Below are 21,724 nucleotides of genomic sequence, written 5' to 3'. Positions count from 1 at the left end.
GCGAGCGGGAGGGTCTCCGCCGGGAAGCGCGAAGCTCCTCGGAGGGCGTGACGCTGTGGGCGGCATCTTTAAGGGTGACACACCGACCCCCGCCTGGGACCGCAGGCGCGGCCGCGGGGTCTGCCCCTGGGCCGCCTCACTGACAGCGCAACGGGTTCGACCCCCGACCCCCGCCGGCTCCCCCACGTGACCAGCGCCCGAGCCGTCACTTCCGGCGGCGCGGCTGCGCGTGCGCGGGGCTCGGGGCGCGGAGGGGGCCGCGCCGCGCCGCCAACGGCCGCGAGAGGCGGGGTCCCGGCCCAGCGCGGCGGCTGCGGTCCCGCGGCGGGGCGGCCGAAAGGCCCCGCCCCCAGGCTGAGCGGCCCCGCCCCTCCCTCAGGCGGAGCGGCCCCGCCCCCGATCGCCCCGCCCCCGACTCGCGGTCACGCCCCCCGCGCGCGCTCTGGGCGGCGGCGGCGGCCCCGCGCGCCCCGCCCCCCGGAGCCCCGCCCCGGCCCGCCCTCGCCGCCCTCTGCGGGAGCCGGGCAGCTGCAGCGGAGCCGCGGAGCGGGCGGCGGGCCGGGTCGGTGCGGTGCGCTCGCCGCGCGCGGAATGTGAGGCTCGGCCGCCGCGTGCACGGACGCTCGCGCGGCGCGGGGCGGCGACCCCTCGCGGACGCGGGCCGCGCGCCTGCGGACGCGCCCTCCCGCTCGCCCTTCGCGCTCCCCGCGCCCTCGGCGCGCCGGCGGGACCATGAAGAAGTTCTCTCGGATGCCCAAGTCCGAGGGCGGCGGCGGCGGCGCGGCGGGCGGCGGGGCGGCCGGGGCCGGGGCCGGCGGCGGCTCCGGCGGCTCGTCCGTGGGGGTCCGGGTGTTCGCCGTCGGCCGCTACCAGGTCACCCTGGAGGAGCCGCTGGCCGAAGGTACGGGCGGCGCGGGCCGCAGGTGGGGCGGGCGGCTGCGGCGGTTCCGAGCCTCCGTGTGCGCAAATGAATCGCCGCCGTCCTAGCGAGCGAGCGGGCGGCGTCGCCAGCGGGCCGGGCTCCGGGGCCGCGTCCGGCGGGGTCGAGGCTCCGCTCTGCCCGCCGCGGCTCGGGCTGTCAGGCGCCGGCCTCGAGCTCCGGCCCCGGTGTGCAGCCTGGGTTTTGCTTCTGCCCAGCTATCAGTTTAAAAACAGCACATAGGTATATATTGTGTGTCTGTGTTGATACTTTGCTCCAGATTTAGTCAAGAGGTTGCTGTGGGCGGGGGGAGCAGATAAACTTGAGGTCCATTTTGTTATTCAGAATCTTTTCTATGGGGCAAGGTACTTTCATGCCTTCCCAGTAGGTCTTTTTGGTAGTACTTTAAAAGGTAATATGCAGGAGGTTAACTTTCACTTGTGAAGTTTTGTGGTGGGTCCTTCATTATCAGTAACTGGTTAGGACAGCAGTTTTTGTAACTAGAAGTCTAGTTACAAAAAGTTTATGTTTTAAGAGTCTAGACTTTAGTTTTGTGTTTCTGGTATAACTAAATGATGTGTAGAAACTACTCTCTTTTTTATGACATGCCTCATTGACCTTTGAGTTTTTAATTGCAAAATGATATTGCAAAGTAAATGCTTAAAATTATAAGTAATTTCTGTTGATAAATAGCCCTTTTAAGTTCTAAGGTTAAAAAATAGTGAGTTTTGGTTCTGTGAGACTTTAGTCAGACCTTGATGTGGTTTGGAAACAGCAGACTGAGATTCCACTTATATTTTTCAAAATGCCATAAACAATAGTAAATTATTGCACGAAAAAACCCTGGAGATTTTTGTCTATAAAGTATTCTGAAGAGAAAGAAATCTGGAATTATTCAGGGTGCATTTCATTGTTTTGTAAGCCATTGCCTAGAATAATGAGCCTCCTTGAACCTTGGAGAGGTGGGAGGAGGAATGTCCTTAGCATCCCAAAAGAGTGAGTAGATGATTGGTTTTGATAGATTTACTATGCTGTAAAATTTCCTAGCTTTTTACTACACATGAATTTCAGGTGTTGGGTTAGATTGGGTTATAGGTTTTAAGAACACATGGCTATAAACTCACATGTCATACTCCTGTATTTGAGTTGCTTTAGCATTTATTTGAAATGTAGCTTGAGCAGTGTTGCAATCACTTCCTCACTAAGTCCTAGATAGTTCTTTTATTAAATATGTAGAAAATATTGATATTTCACACAATGGATTTTTCATTGTGACTTTTATCACATCCTTAAGTATATAATGTACAAGTTTTTAACTAAGGAATTTTGAAAAGTCAAAACAAGTGAACTTCAAAAGGACTCTTTATGCAACTAGAAAAACAAAAACCCTTTGCAAGCACTAATGTCAGTGCTAGAATATTTCATTTACTTGGCCACAAATTTGTCATTTTTTTTTCCTGAAAAGTTAGTAATCAAGTGCCAGAAGGAAGCAAGGGTTGAAAAAATAATTTTAGAAGATAAAACGTATACATTTTGTATCCTAGCTTCTGGGACCAGGCTTTAAGTCTTCCCTAGAAGAGAGCCTTAGGCTCTCGTGATTTTTCCCCCTATGTCTAGCACATATAACTGAAATTATCTATATTCAGTTTACTTTGGACCTGATGAATTTATTCTCAGATGCTTAATATCCCTCTCCCTTCCAAATAAGTAAACCCACAAGTTAGATGAGATGTTTGATCACAAGTCTATTTCACACTTCAGCTTGATTAATCAGTAATTGACAGGCTGGCCTGTCAATTGGGCCAAGTGCTTACAATAAACGCATTAGAGTTTAGGGTTCCTGAACAGGGGAAATGTATTCTACTGAATGAAAAAAGTAGTAGAAGCTAAGACAAACTAAAAAACAAACTTAGTAGATTGTAAATTTTGTTTTGGATCAATGTTTAGTCACGACCAAGACTTGGTAGATGCCATACCCTGAAATGTTATGTCACTACAAACATAAAGAGCTTATTCAGAATGGCCTTTGCAATATCTTTTCAGTAAATCAGTCCTTGTCTGTCTCTCTATATAATTAGCTGTGTTTAAAATTTACCATGAATACTAAATTAGTAAATACTGAGTCATTATTTCTAGGGGAAATAACAGGGTTAGGTTCCTGCAAACCTCTGCTCGATATACATCTTGTTTCATGTGTGTTTCTTTTTAAATCTTACTTAATATGTATTATTGATTCATTAACATTGAAATCATTGCCGGTAGCACTGTAACTCATGCCTACATAAAGATTATCTGAGCCATGTGTAGTGGCACACTATAATTCCAGTACTAGGGAGACTGGGACAGTAGGATCACAGGTTTGAAACCACCCTCAGCAACTTAATGAGAGAGACCTTGTTTCATAAAAGAAAAAGAATAGGGCCAGAAGTATAGCTGGGAAGTAAAAAACCCTTGAGTTCAATCTCTAGTACCACCACCACAAAAAAAAAAAAAAAAAGAAAAAAGAAAAGAAAAAAAAGATAAGAGAAAGAAAAAGATGATCTACCATGTATTTTCACTAAAAGGACCATCACAGTATTGTTCTTAGAAATGCTAGACAACATTTCAGCACTATGCTTAGGGACCATTTTAAACAGTGAAATGCACAAAATAAAAAGCACAAAAATGGAAAGACATGACACTAAATAGACCATGTAAAGACCCTTAATTACAGTATGAGAGCTGAAACAAGAACAAGTCAGGAGACTCAGATTTTTCACTGTTGTGCACTTGTCTGCAAATGGCTGTGAAAGTGCTGTGGGTAATGATTTTGGGGATTAAAATAAATTTTAGTAAGTAGGTGAATATGCAAATATGGAATCTCCAAGTAATGGGGATCAACTACTGTTATATGTAGGTGTATGTACATATGTATTGTATCTATAAAGACAGTTTCAAGGATGTGCTTATTTTTTTAGAACAGTTTCCTTGGAGTAGTTTCTTCTCTGAAACATACTTTTTATCATACTGTCTTTGTAGTCAAGCAAACTGAAAATGCTGACATCTTGTATCTTTTTAGTTCCTGCTTGAAGTTAAAAGCACTGATAGACATTTTCTTTTCTTAAAAACAGCTTAGTTTAGCCAGGCATGGTGGCACAAGCTTTTAATCCCAGTACTTCGAACCAAGGCTGAGACAGGAGGATCCCGGGTTCATGGCCGGCCAGCCTCAGCTACTTAGTGAGGGCCTCCACAACTTAGTGAGCCCATGTTTCAAAATGAAGAGTAAAAAATAAAAAATAGGGCTAAGGGTGTAGCTTGGAATCTCCAGTACTGGGGGGAGGAGCTTAGTTTGAGGAGCCTATCCCTCTTTTGGGATTTAGAAATGAGATAGAGCCATTTGTCAATTTTAGCTTGAAATGATATTGAATTGTCAGGCATATATAATTGAATGATTGAATGTAGCCTCTACGTTTTAATGAAAACATAGGCATTTACTACAGAGTCTGTAAAAGTAGCTCAGTAGTTCTCCCAGAGTTAACTGCTTTGAGTCAGAGAATATAGGCTAAGTATTAACCATTTGTCATTGTTAATTTTATAGGTAGTAAAGTATATGAACCTGATTTTGCAGTAGGGTTTAGTGGTAAATGATGGATGTAAGGATAATATCTCATTTGAAGAAATCATCTGTGGCTACTCAGTAACTTCTAAGTTAATGTTCCCAAGAGAGGACAGAAGGGGAGGATTTAAAAGAAACACCAACAACTGTTACTACTCCACAACTCTATTAAAGGCCTTTTGTGTGCCATGCACTGCTAGGTGTTACTTTTATAGAGTAGCTATTTCTCTGGCCTTTATAGCTAGTGTGAAAGACGGACGTTAAAGGCAAGCAAACAAAAATCGTGAAATTAATGTGGTTAAAGCTAAAGAGATAGCTCAGGGTTTTATGAGAGAATAATTCCCCCTAATCTAAATTAGGGGTCAAGAAAAGCCTTTTCAGCATTTTAGCAGAAACCTGGAAGGTGAGAAAAGTTAAATAAAGGCATTGAGATGTGAAGGTAGGGATGATTTGGAGCCTGAGAAAAGTTCCTGTGTGAATAAGAATTTCAGGAATGGAAATATGCTCAGAGTTATAGACCATAGTGAGTGAATCACATGGGAGAGGGACCCAAGATGATGTTGAAGAGGTGACCAGGATCAAGGGCTTTGAGTGCCACATTGAAGAGTTTAGGTCTTATCTGAAATTTATCTAGTGGGAAGATACTGAAGGATTTAAATTGGGACAATAACATACTCTGTGATTTATATTTTCATGTGACTATACTGATTACTAATTAAAAAATGTCTAGGGTTATATGTAGTAGATGGTTAGTGTTAATTGTAAATGGGGATGAAATGCTGGTGGTGGATTGGACTGGAGGTACACAGTAACTTGTGTTAGGAGTAACTTGCTTATGCAACTCTTGGAGGTGCTATCTAAGTAATATCTGGCTTAGAGTCCAGGCTTAGAGATAGGTACTTCAGTTAGTATCTGATGTTACTTAAAGCCCAGGGAGATGTTGGGTGTAGGGACACAGTGTAGAATGAGAAGTGTTTTCACTGAAAATCTCCTGTAGAACATTGGTCTCAAATTTTAGTGTTGGTCAGAGTCATATGGAGGACCTGGCAGTAAAATCCAGAATGCTGAGCCTGACTTCCACATTTGATTATGTCTGGGTAAGGCCCAGCATTTTTATTACTAGTAGCTTTCTCAGTGGTAGTGATGCTGCTGGTTCCAGAATCACTGATTTAGAACAAGCAAAGATTGAGAAAGAGCTACTAGAGAGATGAAGATCTGATGCCTGGAGACTTGAGACTATATTTTCTTTTTTCATTCTGAATCATTTATTCACTCCAAGTCATTAAAATCTGGTAATTTTCCATTAAGTATACATCAACTAGTCTTTATTTTTTAAATTTTATTTTATTGGTACAGTATAGTCTCACATCATAATGTGGATCATGTTGACAATGACATATATTCATACAGAGGAGGCCAGGTATGGTGGCACACATCTGTAATTACAGTATTTTAGAGGCTGAGACAGGAGGATGGCAGGTTCAAGCCCAGCCCCAGCAACTTAGTGAAACCTTGTCTCAAAATAAAAAATAAAACAGGGCTGGGGTAGTAGCTCAGAGGTAGAGAGCCCCTGGCTTCAATCCCCAGTATTAAAAAAAAGAAGAAAAAAAGGTGGGTGGGTGGGGAACGGAGTATTGCTGAGAAGTCACTTAACTCGATCACTTAATTTGGCCTGGCATTTACAGTCAAAGTTGCCCATCTCCAGGCCTTAACCCGTCCTTTAAATCTTACCACAGGTTATTTGCTAGGTGGCTACTCTGCTCCAGTGTCAACGTGCTCCACTTCCTGTTATTTCATGACTAAATCTTATACTTGCCTGTCCTTCTGCTTTGGCCTTTGTAATTCCTGCTCCCTAACTACTGGTATGATCACTTCCGCCTTCCTGTGGACACTTGTAGCTATTTGCCTTTTCCTCTCTTATCACATGTAATCTTTTGTCTTGAGATACAATTAGGTAAGGACCTAGAAACACTAAGGTGGTTAATTATTGTTCCCTTCTCATCTCTCCTAGTACATAGTAGATTTTTTTGAGGCTAGACTTTGTTTAAATTGCTGTTATATTTACTAGTTGCCTTACTATACCCCAGGCATTAAAATACTTCTGAGGAAATTATGTTTGACTTTTTTTTTATCATATAGTGGTTTTCTTCAGTAGATTTAAGATCTAATTTGCAAACTGAAAAGTACCAACAGAAGGCTTTTTATTGGACCATCAGAGTAGACCTTCTACTTAGATTACCAACCCTGGCTTTTCAACTTGAAGACAAACAATAGTTAAAGGCCTAGTGTCATATTACTTAGTCTCATTTAGTCAGTAAAGAAAATAACTTAAGCTGGGCATGATGGTACATGCCTGTAATCTCAGGTTGTTTGGGAGGCTGAGGCAGGAGGATGACAACTCGAGATCAGCCTGGGCAAGTTAAAAGGAGCTGGCAGTGTATCTTAGTTGTAAAGCACATGTCTAGTATGCATAAGGCGTCTGGTTTATCCCCAGTAGTTTCTGATCCAAAGAATAACCTGGATATCACCTTGTAGTAATCTAATGCTATTTAAAGTATATTTAGTTTATTTTCTTTATTTTACATAGGTAATTGAGATAAAAAGGAAAGTATTATCAAGTACAATTGTGAAATTATTTTATGTTCTGCCATTCTTTTTTTTTTTTTTTTTTTTTTTTTTGGTGGTACTGGGGTTCCTGGAAGCCCTTCTACCTCTGGGCTACACTCCCAGACCTATTTTATATTTTTGAAACAGGGTCTCTTACGCTAGCGCGGCTGGCTTCGAACCTGCGCGATCCTCCTGTCTCTGCCTACCAAGTGTGGGGATTACAAGCGTGCGCCACCAAGCCCAGCCCTGCCATTCTTTTTTTTTTTTATTTGATACTGGGGGTTGAACCGAGTTGCATTCTACCTCTGAGCTATACCTCCAATTCTTTATATTTTTTATTTTGAATCAGTCTCACTAAGTTGCTCAGGGTCTTGTTAAGTTGCTGATGCTGTCTTTGAACCTGTGATCCTCCTGTCCTGTGATCCAGCCTCCCAAGTACTGGGACTATAGGTGTGCACCAATATGCCTGACTTATGCTCTTCATTTTTGACAGCCTTTTTGGATGGAGAGCTTTTTGAGGGCAGACCTAGGGGTCGGTTTTGTAATTACCTCTATCTTTAGTTCCTGTTTTGTAATACATATTCAGTAATTTGTTTTATTGAATTAAACACTGAGGATACATTATTTGGTCTTCTGAAACCTGGAGTTAATATATACTGTAAAGATTAAAGAGGGAAATGTGTGACAGCACCTAATAGTGCATGTTAAATTTCTCAGTCTTTAGATTCAGATTTGGTTATAAGCTTGTGTTGAAATCTGATTCTGAAATTGTAGTAACTTTTAAATTAGTTATCACACCTAAATAGATAAAATATGTCTGTTCAGAAATGTAAATGTTTGAGATGATTTTTGATATTTATTATATATAGTTTTCAAGTATCAATTAGCTGTATAGAATTTTGGCTTTCATAGTAGCATATGCTTTTACACTAAAATGAAAGTGAACCATGCGTAGTGGTGCATGCTTGTAATCCCAGCATTTGGGAGGCTGAGACAGGAGCATCGTGGTTCATGGGCAGCCTTAGATACATAGTGAAGCTCTTTGCAACTCAGTGAGACCTTGTTTTAAAACAGAATAAAAAATAGGGATAGGGGTGTAGTTCAGAGGCAGAAATTCTGCCCCTGGGTTCTACCCCCAGTACCGCAAAAAGAAAAAAAAAAAAAAGAAAAAGTGATTTGTAACACAGGGTATTACATAGAATATTATTAGAATATTATAGAATATTATTATCATGCTTCTTTTTGGGTTGTTTATATTATTGTAGGCATAGCTGCTTGGTTGTAATTTGACTATCCACTGATGCATTTTCTCTAGAAGTGATAGTTTTATTTAACAACAAGCTATTGGCACTAAAATTTTTCAGTATTTCAAAAAAACTTAGTGGAAATTATGCATTTATTTCTAGCAAGGGTACTAACTTGCATAATATCAATTTTTTTTGCTTTTAGCTATAGTCAGCTGTTATGGCTAATACTGACATTCTTATACTAAGATTGAAAATGTTATATATTTGATTACTTTAAAATTAATGAAAATGAATTATTTATTAATGTCTTCCATCATGGAGTCTGCAGGAGGGAAAAATAGGAAACATCCTTGATGTTAATATTAGGGAACATCCTAGAAAGTGGGATTCAAATACTTATTTTGATTCTGAATCTTTAGTAATATTCTTAACTAATTTAGTTTATTATTTTTCTTTTCTTTCTCCATTTCCCACGTATTTTTAGGTCAAAGTTTGATGTAGAACATGTCACATTTGGTAGCTGCAAATGAGTAAAACCTTGACTTGGAATTCCAAAATTAAAGATTCCTAAATAGCAATTCAAATTGCCACTTTTTTTGTGGGGAGTTAGTGTTTTGGACATGAAGTTTCATCTCCAAGGGGTTGGGGGTATTTATTTCTTGATTTTATCTTATATGCTTCCGGTGAACCATTTTTCTACCCAGAAACCTGCTATTTTTAGGGAGCTGAGTTGGAAAGTTGAATTGTTAGTACTGAGCTGTTTTAAATAGTTGGGCACTTAGTTAATTTCGAGATTTTCTGTTTGTGTCCTCTTTACAAATGAAAGCAGTTAGCACATCAGTTAGTCAGCTGAGTTCCAAAAGTTCCTTTGCAGGAAAGTGGTTGTAGGGCTTTTTCTACAAAGAGACTTTATTTGGGGAATTTTGGTTTGAAATTCTACTCTTTTAGAATTCCAGTGACTTTAGGGGCTCAGTTTGGGGGATAGCCTTTAGAGAGACATGAAATGATTGTTGATACTGGTTTGCCTATTTTAACATTTCTTATTATCTTTGAAATAGTATCTTCTTGGAGGCAGCTGTCAGAGAGGGGGAAAAACATGGCAAAACTTGGGACTCAGGCCAGCTGCTAATTCAGTACTGCCCTTAACTTGCATTGTGATATTTTGACCTGTTTCTTCAAGGAAAAAAAAAAAAAAAAGAATTGGCTAAAGATGCATTTTTAGCATTTTTCTATTTTAATATTCTCTGGTTTTGTCTGCATAACTAGTTTTTATTGCTCATCCCGGTAAGAGAGGAGTGTGGAGTGAGGAAGACAGGGAGAGCATTAGGACCATAATGAAAGGATTGCACTTATTTATCATTTGAGTTCACAAGGGATTAGCAGTTTATTTTTTATCCTACAGGATAAAATTATTCCTTAATCAGTGGAAAAAAAGTATTTTCTCAAAAGCTGACTTATATACTATTCCTTACGATCTAGGAATGGGAATTCATAACTGTGTGGCATTTAGGATACTATTCAGTTTTAGAAGGTATGCCACCTAAATTACTTACTTTGCTATCTTATTAATTTGTGTTCTTCAACTGACTAATTCATAATACATATATTTTGGAGGATATCAGGGTGAATAAACTTTATTTCTCAGGTTTTTACTTGAATGTATGAGGAAGAGTTATGACAGTACTTTCTCTGAGTGAGTTTATGGACAGAAAGTTTATACCCATGATATGTCTGAAGAATTTGGCACCTTAGATTGGGCCCTTAATACCTCTTGCGTAGAGAATTTCATTATCATTCAGTCTGTTCTTTTAGCCTCTTTCCTTGCCAAACCAGTTCTTATGTTCCTTCTAGCTTATTCTTCCTGAAATGAACCTTTACGCATATCATTCTTTTACTTGCCTAAGTGAAGTACAGACTCATTACTTTGGGATTGATGACCCTCTGCAATTTGATCCCAACCCACAGATGTTAATCTCACTCTTACTCCATGTATGTATATGTGTGTGTGTGTATTTATATATTTATATATTTATATATGTATGTGTATATATATTTATTACGGTGCCCATACTTGATATTTTCTGCACTTTTCTCATTCTCTTTGCTATGGTCTGAATATTTGGGGTACTCCCCATCCCATTCATACATTGAAATCCCAACTTTCTATGGTGATAGTATTAGGAAGTATAGGGTGTTTGGGAGTGATCTTTTGAGTAAGAACTTGTATTAATGGAGTTTGTGCTCTTGTAAAAGACATCCTATAGAGATTACTTACCTCTTCTATAATATGAAGTTATAGTTTGGAGAACTCTGTGAGGAAGTGGGTCCTCACATGAGTCTGCCAGCATCTTGATTTTGGATTTTCAGAACTGTGAGAACTCATTTTGTTTATATGCCACCCAATTTGTGATATTATAGCAGTGAGAACAGACTCAGACACTTTTTTATTCTTATTTTTTGGCGCACGTTGTTACATTTGCTTATAATGCAGATATATATCTCCTATACTCTGTTGAAATGATATCTTGTAAGATTCATCTAAAATACAGTAGCTTTCTTGCAATCTTTATTCATGAAACTGCATGCAAAAGAGAGTAATGACTTCCTTTTATGCCCTCTGTAACAAGTATTACTCATATAGCTGGTATTTTACACAGCCTTAATCTATTTCAATGAATATGAAATTTTCTTTAAAATTTAGTCCCTTCAATATTTGGCTTGTAATCATTTTTTAAATCTGTTGCAGTGCTCTATTCCTGGTAGGTATTCAGTACATTTCTAAGAGATTAATTTGTGGAATTAAAAGGTGGTCAGAGGGCCTTTTAAATATTACTGTAAAACAATTGGGTAGTATATATTGTGGTGCAAAGGAGTGAACCTAGGGCTTCAAATAAGCTTCAGCACATGCGTTACCACTGAATAAAGCCCCTCAGCCTTAGCCCTGTGTTTTATATCCATTTGTAGAAACTAAAATAAGGAGATAGAGATACTTGATAATTAGCTGCAGTATTATGATGGATGAAAAAAATGTTACCAAATTTATGTTTTGATTTTTGGTCTGTTTTGTTAAGATTACATGTATTGTTCAGCTTTGTTTTGTGGGTACTGCACTGTGCTTCTAATTGGATATAACTCTCAAAATGTTCTTGCTTGAGTTCTCTTGAGCTATGTCATCACTCCACTAAAGAAAGCCACTGTTGTGAGACTGAGAGGAGCTGAATAGATCTAAAATATGTGTTTTGGATATTAAGAAAGAAAGTTTGGGGGATGGTCAGCTGCATATGGCTTTCTCTTGAGTGGCAGGTAGTACCAAAGCTTAATGGGATGACAAGAGTCTTAAGAGGATAAGGAAGGTCTGAGGAAGCAGCTTAGTGGTAGAGCACTTGCCTAAGAGGATAAAGAATTAGGAGACATGTGAATTCATCTCTTTAAGACTCTGGGGAAAAAAAAACAAGTGACCATTAATTTTGGGGACCCCTCTAACTGGTCTGTATGATATCCTGGTGAGTAGTCAACTGGATAATCAAGTGGATAACTTATCCTAGTGAATTGACTACTCACCAGGATTCTACATGTTGGATAATTTTTCAACTTTTAGTATAGTATAGTATAGTATAGTTTTCAAGCTACTTATAGTATAGTATTCAAGCTACTTATTTTCTAGACAGACAGTGATTTTGTTTTGAGATTAGGAAATTTGTAACCCTGGCACAAAAGTCAGAGAGTAGCAAACCAAGTTGTTCAGTTTTGTTACTAGCTAATTACCATCACCTTGATATTCCTTTATGTCTTCTTTGATTTCCTGGAAGAAAGGGTTCCAACATCCCCTGCTTAAAAGCCATTTTTACTTATTTTCTTTAGTTTTTGGTGTTTGGCTCATGGATGGATCATTGATGGCTGGAGCTTTTTCCGTACTTAACTGTTCTTCTAGAATTAGGTTGTCAATAATTAGTATGGATTTTTCTATTCATTCAGGAATCATTAAGGTATTAGAAGTAAGATGACAAAATACTGAATCTTGTTAGAACTATTTTTTTAGGAAGTGGGATTATGCATCACTGGCTATGACCCACTTTTTCATCTCTGGCCTGCATTACTGAATCTCTCCTACTGAATGTTAATGGTCTATTCTTTGTTTAAAAAAAAATTGATGTCAGTGACTCATCATCAGTTGCACACATGCTTTGAGTTATTTTTTAAAGTAGGGTGTGTATATGCCCTATGTATAGGCTTTTGCTGGTGTCTTCTGTAATTAATAATGAAAGTTTGTAAGATAGTTAATTGTGTGTGCAACAATGTGACTATCTTACAAATATTGTTTATTTCTTGACTAATGGGCCAAAATTGTAATTGGAATAGATCTTTAATCTTCTTTCCATAGTGTTATGGCTAACTCTTCTAAACAGCTTAGTGCAGATCCTAGTGAATAGTCAACTGGAATGCTACATGTTGGATAATTTTTCATCTTTTAGTATGGTATTCTTTATATACTACAAAGGAGAAACTCTTTAACAACCCCAAATTGATAGTTTTTTTTTTAACCCAGTTAAGATAATGTTATGGATTTTGTTGTTTTTCACCTCACTATCTATGAGTTTTATTTTGTTTTAAATATATGTGTTTGAATTAGATAAAAAATCTGCTTATCCAAAAGGAATGTTAGAGATGAGTTTGCAAGGGGTATATGAAACCATAGTGTTCAAAGTTATGTAACTTTAATGTCCCATACATTTCTAGCATAAGGAGCTCCTCTTTATAGATTGAAGGTTCAAATTTGTTTTTGCCTTCAAAGTAGTGGCCATTTTTCTTAATAAATGCTACACGTATTTTAAAATTTTGGGGTGGGCCATTGTGGGTAGTGTGAGGTCAGTTCTACTGAAACACACACACACACACACACACACACACACCCACCCACCCACCCCTACCCACCTACCCACCTACCCCAGATTGAATTCAGGATATTCTACCTCTGAATTATACTCCCAGCTCTTTTTATTTCCTATTTTTGAAACAGGATCTCACTAAGTTGCTGATAGCCTTGCTAAGTTGCTAATGCTAGCCTTGAACCTGCGATTTTTCTTTCTAGGCCTCCCAAGTACAATTTTATTGACATTTGCTCTTTGGAAGACTATAGAAATAGAGGAAGGTGGGTGATGCATAAGAACCTGAATTAAGGATAGGGCCTCCAGAAGATATACTAAGTATTAACTGTAACTGGTATTGTTGGACTAACAGGTTTTTTTTTTTTTTTTTTTTTTTTTTTTTTTGTGTGTGTGTTTGTGTATGTTAGGTGGGTAGGAGTATGTGTGTGGTGCTGGGGATTGAACCCACGGGCATTCTGCCTCTTAAGTTAACCGCCTCCCCAGGACAGATTTTTTTTTTTTATTATCTCAGCCTCTCAAGTACTAGGATTTCAGGCGTGTGCTATGTTGCCTGGCTGGACTAATAGTCTTTTAGAACGCTAGTGCTTCATTAAATCTCCCATAATTGTAGTGGTTATTAATTTAGTTCCTTCATTTAACTGTGGAAAGGAGGTCTCAGTCATACTGTTAATATTGGTTGTAGAGAATAGAATTTAGGTTTTCCGATTTTAATATAGCAGTCTTTATAAAACATATGGTCTCTTTAATTGATAACTGTGCACATTGGCCTCTGATTGGGATGGAGACTTGGAATAGGTTGACTAGAGGACTTCTAATAACTTGGAGTAGTAGAAGTATTAGAAGTATAATGCAGCTAGAGTATTGGTGAGTACCTGAAAGGTACTTCCATTTTTTGCCTGAATTTCAAAGTTAAAGCTGTTTGCTAAAGGCCATCAAATTATGTGCTGCAGCTTTGAATTAAGATATTACTGTTCTTTTGCTGTGTGGTATTGGGCTTCCTACCACTGTGCTTTATATCTCAGCCTTATTTATTTTATTTTTTTTGAGATGGGTCTATGTTGCCTAGATTGGCCTTGAATTTGGAATCCTTGTGCCTTGGTCTCCCAAGTTAATGGAATAATAAGCATATGCTACTTTGCCCATCTAAGATGAATAAAATTTTAAATCCTAGTTTCTTTTGAATTAGTATATTATCTCTGTCTAGAAAGGCCTAGTCTTAAATGTAATACTTTATTGTAAACTGTAAAGTAAGTTTCATAAAATTGTATTTTTTTAGCCTTTGCAGTTAAATCTAACATAGCAATACTTAGGGCCTTCTGTGGGGAGGAAGAAAAGAAAAAAGAGGAGGAGAAATAGCAGAGTTCTTATACTTTCTTTAGATCCAAGTTTAAGGTTCTAGGAATTTTTAAGGCCTGGAGTCTGATGTACTATAATATCAATTACCTTTTCGCATTTAATAAATTTGTGTTACATTTGTTAAAAGTAAAAAGTTTTTTTCAAATTTCTTTTTATCACAACACAAATGCATTTGACTTAAACCGGGAATACTAAATATCCAAGTCTTCACAGTGAAATAAATTCTTATGACATCATAAAACAATTTTCTTAACAATAACATGCCATTTCTACATGCACTGGTGCTCCATTTTAGTTTCAGCTGCTTGGAAGGCTGAAGTAGGAGGATCACTTTGAGACCACCTGGGCAACAAAGCAAGACCATGTTTAAGAAACAAACAAAAAGCTCCAAAACAAAAACAAAAAACAAAGAGGAAAAATACGTCCAGCATTTAAAAATACATATGTAATTTAAAATTTGGTGCTTAATTTAAAAGCGTTAAATTTAAAAGCATTTAAAAGTATTAAAAATAATAATTTTAATATTTTTCAATTTATGAAATTACCAAATTACCACCATCCTTATCACAAAGTTTTTGTCTAGTCTTTTTTTTTTTTTTTAAGTAAAGAGAACCTTTTTTTGGTAAATAAAAGTGTAACACCTTCTCCCATTTGCATCTATCTATCTCTCTTTCCTTTTCTCCAACTTTATTGCTTTCTTCTGGTCATCTTTTCTTTTTATCAGTCTGATTTTCTCTTATTTTTTTATTTTTTATTTTTTGGTGGTATTGGGGTTCCTGGAAACCCCTCTACCTCTGGGCTACACTCCCAGCCCTACTTTATACTTTTTTTAATTTGGAAACAGGGTCTCTTAAGTCAGAGTGGCTGGCTTCGAACCTGCGTGATCCTCCTGTCTCCGCCTCCCAAGCGTGGGGATTACAAGTGTGCACCACCACCCCCAGCGTGATTTTCTCCTATTTTTTTACTTGTTCTTCATACTATATCTGATTACTGTTCAGCACATAGCCTTTTTTCCCCCCTCTCATCTTAAAAGACAAATATAAATAAAGTAGTTATCTTTCCTTCCTTGGTTGATTGACTTTTCTGAAAGAATCGGCTTCAGTAATGGTTCTTAAAGTTGGTCTTTGAACCTCCAGGAGAGGGTTCTTGAGACCTTGTGAGAGGTTCTATCATATAAAACTTATTATAATAATAAGACAGTTATAATTTGCACTAACACCTTAACATAAATCTAGGCAGTTGACCTTGAATAACTAGTAGTTATTGTATTTTGGCTATCATCCTCATTCAGCTAAAACAAAACAAAACAGTATCAAAACAAAAAACGTTTCTCTTAAGAATGACCTTGATAAGCAAGGCATGGTGATGCAGGCTTGTAATCCCAGCATTTCGAGGACAGCCTCAGCTACTACTTAGTGAGGCCCTTTGCAACTCAGTGAGACGCTGTTTCAAAAATAAAGAATGAAAAAATAGAGTTGAGGGTGTAGCTCGGAGGTAGACTGCCCCTGGGTTCCATCCCCAGTATTACAAAATAAAAAAGAATGACCTTGATAAAGCAGTAAAATCATTAATTGGCCCTTAAGTGTGTGCACATGTGTGTAATTGTGGTTAAATTATGCATTACTTAAAATTTACCATCTTTAAGTATAGGTCAGCTGCATTAAGTACATTTGTATTGTTGAACAACCATCATTATCCAGCTCCAGAAAATTTCTCATCATCTTAAGCTGAAACATTAACCTCCTTCCTTTCTCCTTTTCCCTAGCCCTTGATAATCAGTGTACTTTCTATAACTAGTCTACTTTCTCTCTATGAATGAATTTGACTATTCCAGGTGCCTCATACAAGTAGAAGCCCATAGTATCTGTCCTTGTATATCTGTCTTGTCCTTGTATATCTGGCTTATTTAACATAAGGTCTTCAAGGTTCCTCCCTGTTGTAGTTTGTGTAAGAATCTCATTCTGCTTTTACTGCTAAAAAGTATTCCATTATACACTGATAACACATTTGGCTTATCTGCTAATTTTTTGACCGACCTTTGGGTTGTCTCTACCTTGGACTGGTAAGAATAATGCTGCTGGGCTTGGTGGAACAAGTTTGTAATCCCAGCATTAGGGGGGTGGAGACAGGAGGATCGAGGTTCACAGGACAACCTCAGCTACTTAGTGAGGCCCTTTGCAACTCAGTGAGACCCTGTTTCAAAATAAAGAATAAAAATAGGGCTGGGAGTGTAGCTCAGAGGTAGAATGACCACCCTGGGTTCTATTCTCAGTAACACACACACACACACACACACACACACACACACACACACAAAATAATGCTGTGAACATGGGTTTACAAATATATTTTCAAGTTTTCCTTTCATTTCTTTTTGTTATATACTCAGAGGTAGAATTACTGGATCATATATGTGTGTTTATTATTTTGTAGTACTAGGATTTGAACCAAGGGATGTGATACCAACTGAGCTACATCCCCAGCCCTTTTTATTTTTATTTTTATTTTTATTTTGAGACATGGTCTTGATAAATTGTCCAGGCTGACCTCAAATTTGGTAGTCCTGCTTTAGCCTCTTGAGCGGGCATCTGCTACTATGCTCTATTTAATATTTTTTGAAGAAAAATACTGTTTTTTTTTCAACAGATGCTGTACTCATTTTACATTCCCACCACCGATGCACATGGATTTCAATTTCTCCACATCTTTGCCTCACCAATGCTCATCTGTTTTCTTTTTTTTGTTTTCTAGAAATAGACACTCTCATTCATATGGAGTAGTATTTCATGATTTTGATGTGTATTTTCACATTTTCTCAATGATTAGTGATTTTGAGCATCTTTTCTTGTGTTTATCGGCCATTTAGATCTTTTTACATCTGATGTGAAGAAATGAGAAGCACATGTAAACCTTGAGTACTAAAGATTATAGCCAAGGCCTAATACATGATGGACAAACACCTTACCTCTGGGCTACATCCCTAGCCCCACATAAACCACTTCTTCTGTATAATGAGGCCTGGTGAGTAATTGAGGAAAAGCACTTGGAATTCCATTTTGTGGAATACCATTTTTATTTGAAAGAATTGTTGACAAGCTGTGCTTATTCATTATACTTGGGCATTTGGCAGGCATTTTCTCAGATGATGAAGTGAGTCTGTCACTTCAAGGAAAACAACTGACAGGTGTTATTAATGTTGGATTTTAAACTTTCAAAAGACAATTCTAATTTTGGAAACTTGTATATGCCCTTATGAACTTGACAGCTTTCTACTGCTTTAAAGCTTTTAAGAGAAGTTAGGTGATATTAACAAATGTGATTTTCTTTTGTTTTTGAGATTGTGTAATGGAAGATCTATAGAACTGAGTGACTGATATGTTTTAGTGCATGCTATTATACAGTGCAAGATTGACTCATGGATAGTAACTAACATCGCAAAAGATTCGGAGACGTGATCATAAATACCACATTGCAAACTGACTTATAAGAAACTAATTTACAAATATATTTTCAAGTTTCAAATATATTTTCAAGATTTTTCTAGGTCTATGAAGAATTTTGCTGGTATTTTAATGGGAATTGCATTGAATCTATAGATCACTTTTGGCAGAATTTTGATAATATTTATTCTGCCTATCCATGTGTAAGGGAGATTTTTCTATCTTCCAATGTCATCTTCAGTTTCTTTCTTTAATGTTTTATAGTTTTTGTTGTAGAGGTGTTTACATCTTTGGTTAGGTTTATTTATTTTTTTCAGATTTCTTTTTAAATTTATTTTTTTACTGACACGAATACAAAAAAATTATACCATACATTGTATTAGGTTTATCAGATTAAAAGATGTCATAGACCATTTCTTTAGGATAACATTCAAAATCCTTTTCTAGGTTTATTCCTAGGTATTTTATTGGTTTTGAGGTTATAGTGAATGGAATTGTTTTATTTCTTTCATTGTGGATTCAGACAGGATCTCACTAAGTTTCTGAGGTAGGTATTGAACTGTGAACCTTCTGGTTTTACAAGCATGTTCTGTCATGTCTGGTATCAGTTTTTATTTTTATTTGTTTAATTATTTATTTTTTTGGTAGTACTGGGTTTTCTGGAAGCCCTTCTACCTCCGGGCTACACTCTCAGACCTATTTTATACTTCTTTTTTTATTTGGAAACAGGGTTTCTTAAGCCAGTGTGGCTGGCTTTGAACCTGCGCAATCCTCCTGTCTCTGCCTCCCAAGCGCGGGGATTACAAGCATGTGCCACCATGCCCGGCTAGTTTTTATTTTTAGTATAGTAAATATAGATTGATACAACCCATGTAAACAAAAGATTTTTGGAGTCTTCAATAATTTTTTAAGAATGTAAAAGGATCCTGAGGCCAAAGGGCCTGAGAATCTCTTAGTGTACTCTATAGTTCAGCAAAACTGTCTCATACAATAGATAGTAGACAACATCTGATTAATGGTAATTTGAAATATGGTGAGTTTGGTTTGAAATGTACAGTACATATAAAATGCACACATAGGATTTCAAGGCTTTAATAAGAAAAACAAGTGTGAATTACCATATACGTATAAATTTTTTTTTTGGTGCTAGGTCTTGAACTTTGGGGTTTGCCCTTTTCTAAGTATACTTTTTTTTTTTTAAATCAATGAATCCCATCCTTAGCTCCCAATATTTTAAAAATATTGATTACATGTTAAAATGTTTTTTGGCTGTATTCAGTCAAATATTATTAAAGTTAATTTTACTTTTTAAAAAAACCTTTTTAATGTAGCTGCTAGAAAAACTACTAATTATACTAATTTACAGTCTGCAGGAAAATATTTATGTAATTAGTTCTCATGAAGAAAGGGTTCCTAAAACAATGAAATTTCAGGGCCTAACTGAAGAGGGAACACTGGATTGAAGTTCTTCCATATATAATTATTTCATTACAACTTAGAAGCTGTTGGAGCACAATATACTGCTCAATTTAGGATTTCACATACTTCATTTTGGGAACCTGATCAAATGAATGAATTTTTAAAAATTTCAGCATTCATAGAGTTTTAAAGTGATGATCATATGAAAGATAAAGCTATGGGAAGTCTGCTTACAGTTTATCCTTAATCATAAGCTGCATTCTGTGAATAAGCCACTGAATAGGGGTTTATGTGTTTAGTTTGAGTAGGTCCATGATTTTGTGGATATATTAGATTCTTGCTTTATGTAATCAGTTCTCATGAAGAAAGGGTTCCTAAAACAATGAAATTCCAAGGCCTAACTGAAGAGAAAACTCTGGATTGAAGTTCTTCCATATATAATTATTTCATTACAACCTTTTGTACCTTAGTATGTTGCTTATAGAGTTCATTACAGTGTAGCATAATTTATTTTCCCTTTCCTCCCTAAATAGGCTATAAACTCAAACATATGATGTCTTATTTAAAATATGATCCAGAGGGTAGTACAGACACTAAAATTTGTTAGAAAACTGAACATAGGAAGAACTCTAAACTGTTGATTAGCTAGTTGCTGTTTAGATGACTGAGTGTGGTAATTAGATGAGGGAAGCATTAAAGCTGCCGGAGAAGACAGATAACAGATTGTTGAGTTACAGAGTACAAGGTGGTGTTTCAGGAAATCTAGTGGAAGGGGGTTGGAGGTGTCAGTTTTTATGCTTAGTAGTTGTAAGAGAAGTTAAGTTAATCTTAGGTGTAAGGCCACTTAAGAGTCCTACAGAGAGGTTGACATAATGCTGGATTTGGGATGCAAATATAAATTTAACAACAGAAAATGAAATTCACTTTAAAATTTGAGGCTTTTGAAGTGTGATATTCTTTTTTTTCTTTTTTCTTTTCTTTTGGTGGTACTGGGATTCCTGGAAGCCCTTCTACCTCCGGGCTACACTCCCAGACCTATTTTATATTTTTATTTGGAAACAGGGTCTCTTAAGCCAGCACGGCTGGCTTCGAACCTGCGCGATACTCCTGTCTCTGCCTCCCAAGCGTGGGGATTACAAGCGTGCGCCATCGCGCCCGGCTAAAGTGTGATATTCTGGGGAGAAGTTATGAAATGTATGATCGAGACCTTTATTTGGTGTGTGTAGTTTTTTTTAGTTTGAGGGAGGAAAGCATTGTTATGGCTTGGATTTTTTTTTTTTTTTTTGCGGGTCTGGGAGTGGAACCCAGGGGCATTCAACCTCTGAGCTACACCCCCTACCCTAATTTTTATTGTTTATTTTGAAACAGGGTTTTACTAATTTGCAGATGGCCTCACTAATTAGCTGAGGCTGTCTGTGAACCGCGAACCTCCGGTCTCAGCCTCCAGAATGCTGGCATTACAATTGTGTGCCACCACGCCCAGCTATGGCTTGGATCTTCATTGTCCCCAAGGGCCCATATCCTAAGGATTTGGTCACCAGACTGTAGTGTTGTGGGAAGTGGTGGGACCCATAGGAGGCAGGGCTGAGTAGGATAAAAGTAGATGTGCCCTTGGAGGGGATATGGGTCCAGCTCCTCTTTTCTCCCTCCTTTGCTTCCTGGTTGCCAGGAGTGAACAGACCTTCCCCGCCAGTTGCTCCCTGCCCCAATGTTCCACCATGCCACAGGCCCAAAAGCGACTAGGCAAAGTGGCCATGGCATGAAACCATGAGCCAAAATAAACTTTTCCTCCTCTAAGTTCATTTCCTCAGGTATTTTTTTCACAGTAGGGGAAAGGAGACTAACAGGCTGTTAATTCTAAAATCTTAATAATTCAACTGTAGTAAAGAAAATGCAGATAAAGGAGGAATATTTGTGTCTGGGAACAGAGGAAAGTCAAAAGGTAGTAACATCATTCTAGCCTTATGGAAGGGAGTGCCAGGAGGGGGTCTTAAAAGGCTGACAACATAGCATGGATTCAAGAGGACTCAATGCCCTTAATGCCCTTTAAGAGAGCCAGCCTGCTTTAGATATATTTTTATAAGTGTAGTAATTCTGGGTACTTTAACATAGGTGCTTCTAAAACTCTAATAAGTATATGATTCATATGGAACTTATTAAATTGAAGTTTCTGATTTAGTACTTCTGGGTGGGGCCAGAGGTTCTGCAGTATCAGCAAGCTCTGAATGTTACCACAGGTCCCATTCTCCTTTAGG

General features: G+C 38.1%; 1 protein-coding gene across 2 annotated transcripts in view; it reads left to right on the top strand.

Annotated features, from left to right (window-relative positions):
* Positions 1-732: 732 nt before the first annotated feature.
* Positions 733-21,724, top strand: part of BMP2K (BMP2 inducible kinase) — a gene marked incomplete at both ends in the record, with an annotated part of 133,298 nt that continues 112,306 nt past the window's right edge. For both annotated transcript variants that reach the window (XM_080697853.1, XM_080697852.1), the window contains one exon: positions 733-901. In XM_080697853.1, the coding sequence (XP_080553979.1) occupies positions 733-901 (169 nt within the window). The remainder of the gene's footprint in view (positions 902-21,724) is intronic.

The sequence above is a fragment of the Muscardinus avellanarius genome, assembly GCF_963383645.1.
Source record: "Muscardinus avellanarius genome assembly, chromosome: 6".
In the NCBI taxonomy this organism is placed as follows: domain Eukaryota; kingdom Metazoa; phylum Chordata; class Mammalia; order Rodentia; family Gliridae; genus Muscardinus; species Muscardinus avellanarius.
Note: the sequence above shows the minus strand (reverse complement) of the source record. Positions and strands in the feature narration are given on the sequence as shown.